A 5,687-nucleotide genomic window follows, 5' to 3' on the forward strand; every position below is an offset into this window, starting at 1 on the left:
CGTACTGTGGGAGATCTAGGGTACTTCCCAAATGGCATCCTATTCCCTATATAGTGCTCTAATTCTGACCTGGGCCCTAGTAGTGCACTACACCCATAGGGGGAGTAGGGAGCCATTGGAGCCTTGGCACTCCCATCGAGCTGAGATGTAAACACATGTGGATGGGCTGATAGTAGAAAACAGATGAATGCAGCTTGTTCCATCCCACAGACATGGTAGCCTGTATAAATGGCTCAGGTACCATCCACTGGTCAGTGTCATGATGCAGCTTGGTATCAAACACTCCACAGCCCATCTAACCTCTTGTCTTCAGTGCTGAACCACCAGCTCTCCTAGATCATGATTATGCAAATACACAGCTACCTGTAGAGACTATGTAGCATCCTTTAACATAGTGTTCTTCAGTCCTGGTGTTTTAGTGCTGGTCTGGAACAAAAGCCTGCACCAGGACCCTGTAATAAAGTCATGAACAATTCTTCTTGCACGCGCACAAACACTCCTTCCTTTTTTGCTACACAAACCCTCCTCCAAAGAACCATAAACTGCCAAAATGTAATTATTTCTTGATGTGAAGTGTCTGCCTTTTTATTTTAATCTGGGACATGTTTATGCAAAAATAGAGAACTGGAACCTTCATAAAAGTAGAGAATTGGAACCTTCATAAAAGTAGAGAATTGGAACCTTCATAAAAGTAGAGAACTGGAACCTTCATAAAAGTAGAGAACTGGAACCTTCATAAAAGTAGAGAACTGGAACCGTCATAAAAGTAGAGAATTGGAACCTTCATAAAAGTAGAGAATTGGAACCTTCATAATGCTTGTTGTTGTTGTTTGATACTCATGATCAGAATAACTTTAATAAATAACCACTGCTCTTCCATCACTCCATTTTAACATGAATGTCATTATTTTTCACTGTCAAGGAAATACCCACTGGGCACACTGGTTTTGAATTCCATGTCATTTCAGTGGAATGAAGCATTGGTCGAGCTTCCTAGTCTGGTAAGTATGTTCTCTCTCCCCAGAACCTAATCAAGCATCTGATGCAATTATGTGAGATTTTTCGATCAGGTTTCCGAGATTACTTTCAGTATCACACGTTTTCAAACTGTTTGGAGAATTCTAACATGCCTAAACGTTCCATTCACTCTCTGATGCTCCAGACCATCACACATAATGATTGCCAAAGGGTTTATTATTTGGTCAACTAAGCATCTCTGACCCCCCCTCAAAAAAGTACATAGTTGTCCAGAGTTGAGGGGTCAAGGGTCACTCCTTCTAGCATCATTCATGTCAAAGTTCATCCGGTAGGACCTTGACACTCCTGGAGCATCATTGGAGTCCATGGGAGGGCTGTGGTCAAAAGTGATTGACCAGGGCTGTTGTCAAAAGTAGTGCACGATATAGGGATTGACCAGGCTACCATTTGGAACTCAGTCAAGCAATCCCCATGGAGGCATGTGACTGAGGGGCCCTTAGCCTCATATCTCCATTCAGACCATGGAGAGGGCCAGTAGAAATAGGAGGGAGAGCCCAGAGAGGAGGGGCCCCGGCCGGGGTGAGGAAGAGCGGACCCCCTGGAAGAACGGAGCTACAGCTGCAGAGAGATGGAGAAAGAGGAGGGTAGTAACGAGTGGGTACCGTCTAGGGTTAGTAACGAGTGGGTACCGTCTAGGGTTAGTCTGAGGGTAGTAACGAGTGGGTACCGTCGAGGGTTAGTCTGAGGGTAGTAGCAGTGGGTACCGTCTAGGGTTAGTCTGAGGGTAGTAGCGAGTGGGTACCGTCTAGGGTTAGTCTGAGGGTAGTAGCGAGTGGGTACCGTCGGTTAGTCTGAGGGTAGTAGCGAGTGGGTACCGTCTAGGGGGTTAGTAGCGAGTGGGTACCGTCGAGGGTTAGTCTGAGGGTAGTAACAAGTGGGCACCGTCTAGGGTTAGTCTGAGGGCAGTAGCAGTGGGTACCGTCTAGGGTTAATGGAGGGCAGCAACATGGGTACCGTCTGGGGTTAGGGCAGCAGTGGGTACCGTCTAGGGTTAGTAACGAGTGGGTACCGATCTCCAGGGTTAGTAACGAGTGGCACCGCCTAGAGTGGTACCTGAGGGAACGAAAGTCTGGCCCAGGTTAGTAAATACTTAGTGGGTACCGGCCTAGGGTTAGTCTGAGGGTAGTAGCAGTGGTACCGTCTAGGCTAGTTGGAGGGTAGTAACGAGTGGGTACCGTCTAGAGTTAGTCTGAGGGGTAGTAACGAGTTCCGTCTGTCCTGAGGTGTGAGTGGGTACCGTCTAGGGTTGAGGGCAGTGCATGGGCACCGTCCACGTTAACTGAGGGTAGTAGCAGTGGGTACTGGCCTAGAGTTAGTCTGAGGGTAGTAACGAGTGGGTACAGTCTAGGGTTAGTCTGAGGGTAGTAGCAGTGGGCACCGCCTAGGTCTAGGGTTACCGTCTGATGTTGGTCCAGGAGGGCAGTAACGAGTGGGTACCGTCTACGGTTAGTAGCAGTGGGTACCATCTAGGGTTAGTCTGAGGGTAGTAACAGAGTGGGCACCACGAGGGTTAGTCTGAGGGTAGTAACGAGTGGGCACCGAGGGTTAGTAAACAGGGTTAGGGTTGGTCTGAGGGTACCGTCTAGGGTTAGTAACAGTGGGTACCGTCTAGGGGTTAATCTAGTGGTACAGTCTGAGGGTTAGTCTGAGGGTAGTAACTTGGTGGGTTACCATCTGAGGGTAGTAACAGTGGGTACGTCTAGGGTTAGTCTGAGGGCAGTGAACGAGTGGGTATCTAGGTTAGTAACAGTGGGTACCGTCTAGGGTTAGTCTGAGGGTTAGTAGGGTAGTAACCAGTGGGCACCGTCTAGAGTTAGTCTGAGGGTAGTAGCAGTGGGTACCGTCTAGGGTTAGTCTGAGGGTAGTAGCAGTGGGTACCGTCTAGGGTCCAGTAGTCTGAGCCATTGTTATCCGAGTAGTAGCGCAGTGGGTACCGTCTAGGGTTAGTCTGAGGGTAGTAACAGTGGGTACCGTCTAGGGTTGTCTGAGGTAGTAACGAGTGGGTACCGTCTAGGTTAGTGTAACGCAGGTTGGAGGTACCGTCTAGGGTTAGTCTGAGGGTAGTAACGAGTGGGTACCGTCTAGGGTTAGTCTGAGGGTAGTAGCAGTGGGTACCGTCTGAGGGTTAGTCTGAGGGCAGTAAACAGTGGGTACCGTCTAGGTTAGTCTGAGGGAAGTAACGTGGGTACCGCCTAGGGTTAGTCTGAGGTAGTAACTGAGGGTAGTAGGGTTAGTGGGGTGGTAACGAGTGGGTACCCTGCCTAGGTTATCTGAGGGTAGTAACAGTGGGTGCCGTCTAGGGTTAGTCTGAGGGTAGTAACAGTGGGTACCGTCTGGAGTTAGTCTGAGGGTAGTAGCAGTGGGTGCCGTGAGGTTAGTCAGAGGGTAGTAGCAGGTGGGTACCGTCGGGTTAGTCTGAGGGTAGTAGCAGTGGGTACCGTCTAGGGTTAGTCTGAGGGTAGTAGCAGTGGGTACCGTGAGGGTTAGTCTGAGGGTAGTAACGAGTGGGTACCGTCTAGGGTTAGTCTGAGGGTAGTAACGAGTGGGTACCGTCGAGGGTTAGTCTGAGGGTAGTAACGAGTGGGTACCGTCTAGGGTTAGTCTGAGGGTAGTAACGAGTGGGTACCGTCTAGGGTTAGTCTGAGGGTAGTAACGAGTGGGTACCGTCTAGGGTTAGTCTGAGGGTAGTAACGAGTGGGTACCGTCTAGGGTTAGTCTGAGGGTAGTAACGAGTGGGTACCGTCTAGGGTTAGTCTGAGGGTAGTAACGAGTGGGTACCGTCTAGGGTTAGTCTGAGGGTAGTAACGAGTGGGTACCGTCTAGAGTTAGTCTGAGGGTAGTAGCAGTGGGTACCGTCTAGGGTTAGTCTGAGGGTAGTAACGAGTGGGTACCGTCTAGGGTTAGTTTGAGGGTAGTAACGAGTGGGTACCGTCTAGGGTTAGTCTGAGGGTAGTAACGAGTGGGTACCGTCTAGGGTTAGTCTGAGGGTAGTAACGAGTGGGTACCGTCTAGGGTTAGTAACGAGTGGGTACCGTCTAGGGTTAGTAACGAGTGGGTACCGTCTAGGGTTAGTCTGAGGGTAGTAACGAGTGGGTACCGTCTAGGGTTAGTCTGAGGGTAGTAACGAGTGGGTACCGTCTAGGGTTAGTCTGAGGGTAGTAACGAGTGGGTACCGTCTAGGGTTAGTCTGAGGGAAGTAACGAGTGGGTACCGTCTAGGGTTAGTCTGAGGGTAGTAACGAGTGGGTACCGTCTAGGGTTAGTCTGAGGGTAGTAACGAGTGGGTACCGTCTAGGGTTAGTCTGAGGGTAGTAGCGAGTGGGTACCGTCTAGGGTTAGTCTGAGGGTAGTAGCGAGTGGGTACCGTCTAGGGTTAGTCTGAGGGTAGTAACAGAGTGGGTACCGTCTAGGGTTAGTCTGAGGGTAGTAGCAGTGGGTACCGTCTAGGGTTAGTCTGAGGGTAGTAGCAGTGGGTACCGTCTAGGGTTAGTCTGAGGGTAGTAGCGAGTGGGTACCGTCTAGGGTTAGTCTGAGGGTAGTAGCAGTGGGTACCGTCTAGGGTTAGTCTGAGGGTAGTAGCAGTGGGTACCGTCTAGGGTTAGTCAGCAGTGGGTACCGTCTAGGGTTAGTCTGAGGGTAGTAGCAGTGGGTACCGTCTAGGTTTAGTCTGAGGGTAGTAGCAGTGGGTACCGTCTAGGGTTAGTCTGAGGTAGTAACGAGTGGGTACCGTCGAGGGTTAGTCTGAGGGTAGTAGCAGTGGGTACCGTCTAGGGTTAGTCTGAGGGTAGTAGCGAGTGGGTACCGTCTAGGGTTAGTCTGAGGGTAGTAGCGAGTGGGTACCGTCTAGGGTTAGTCTGAGGGTAGTAGCAGTGGGTACCGCCGAGGGTTAGTCTGAGGGTAGTAACAGTGGGTACCGTCTAGGGTTAGTCTGAGGGTAGTAGCGAGTGGGTACCGTCTAGGGTTAGTCTGAGGGTAGTAACGAGTGGGTACCGCCTAGGGTTAGTCTGAGGGTAGTACGCAGTGGGTACCGTCTAGGGTTGGGTCTGAGGGTAGTAGCGGTGGGTACCGTCTAGGGTTAGTAACAGTGGGTACCGTCTGAGGGTTTAGTCACAGAGGGCGTGCCCAGGTGGGTACCGTTCTAGGGTTAGTCTGACGGTAGTAGCGAGTGGGTGCCGTCTAGGGTTAGTCTGAGGGTAGTAGCGAGTGGGTACCGCCTAGTGTTGAGTCTGAGGGTAGTAACGAGTGGGTACCGCCTGAGGGTTGGTCTGAGGGTAGTAGCGAGTGGGTACCGATCTAGGGTTAGTCTGAGGGTAGTAACGGTGGTGCCGTCTAGGGTTAGTCTGAGGGTAGTAGCAGTGGGTGCCGTCTAGGGTTAGTCTGAGGGTAGTAGCAGTGGGTGCAGTCTAGGGTTAGTAACGAGTGGGTGCAAATCTGAGTTCAATGCTTGGTGGTGCCGTCGGGTTAGTCTGTAGGGTATTAGCGAGTGGGTACCGTCTAGGGTTAGTAACGCAGGTGGGCAGTTCCGGGCGAGGGTTAGCCTGAGTGTGGTAACGAGTGGGTACCGCTTCGAGGTTAGTCTGGTATTACGCAGTGGGTACCGTCGAGGGTTAGTCTGAGGGTAGTAACGAGTGGGTACCGTCTAGGGTTAGT

At 51.2% G+C, this 5,687-nt stretch overlaps 1 protein-coding gene across 1 annotated transcript in view; it reads right to left on the reverse strand.

The window, feature by feature from the left end:
• Positions 1 to 1,261: 1,261 nt before the first annotated feature.
• Positions 1,262 to 5,687, reverse strand: part of LOC135528248 (polycystin-1-like) — a 143,441-nt gene continuing 139,015 nt past the window's right edge. Inside the window, exon 20 of the mRNA XM_064957204.1 lies at positions 1,262 to 1,323. Within this exon, the coding sequence (XP_064813276.1) occupies positions 1,262 to 1,323 (62 nt within the window). The remainder of the gene's footprint in view (positions 1,324 to 5,687) is intronic.

The sequence above is a fragment of the Oncorhynchus masou genome, chromosome 5 (genome assembly GCF_036934945.1).
Source record: "Oncorhynchus masou masou isolate Uvic2021 chromosome 5, UVic_Omas_1.1, whole genome shotgun sequence".
NCBI classification, from domain to species: Eukaryota; Metazoa; Chordata; class Actinopteri; order Salmoniformes; family Salmonidae; genus Oncorhynchus; species Oncorhynchus masou.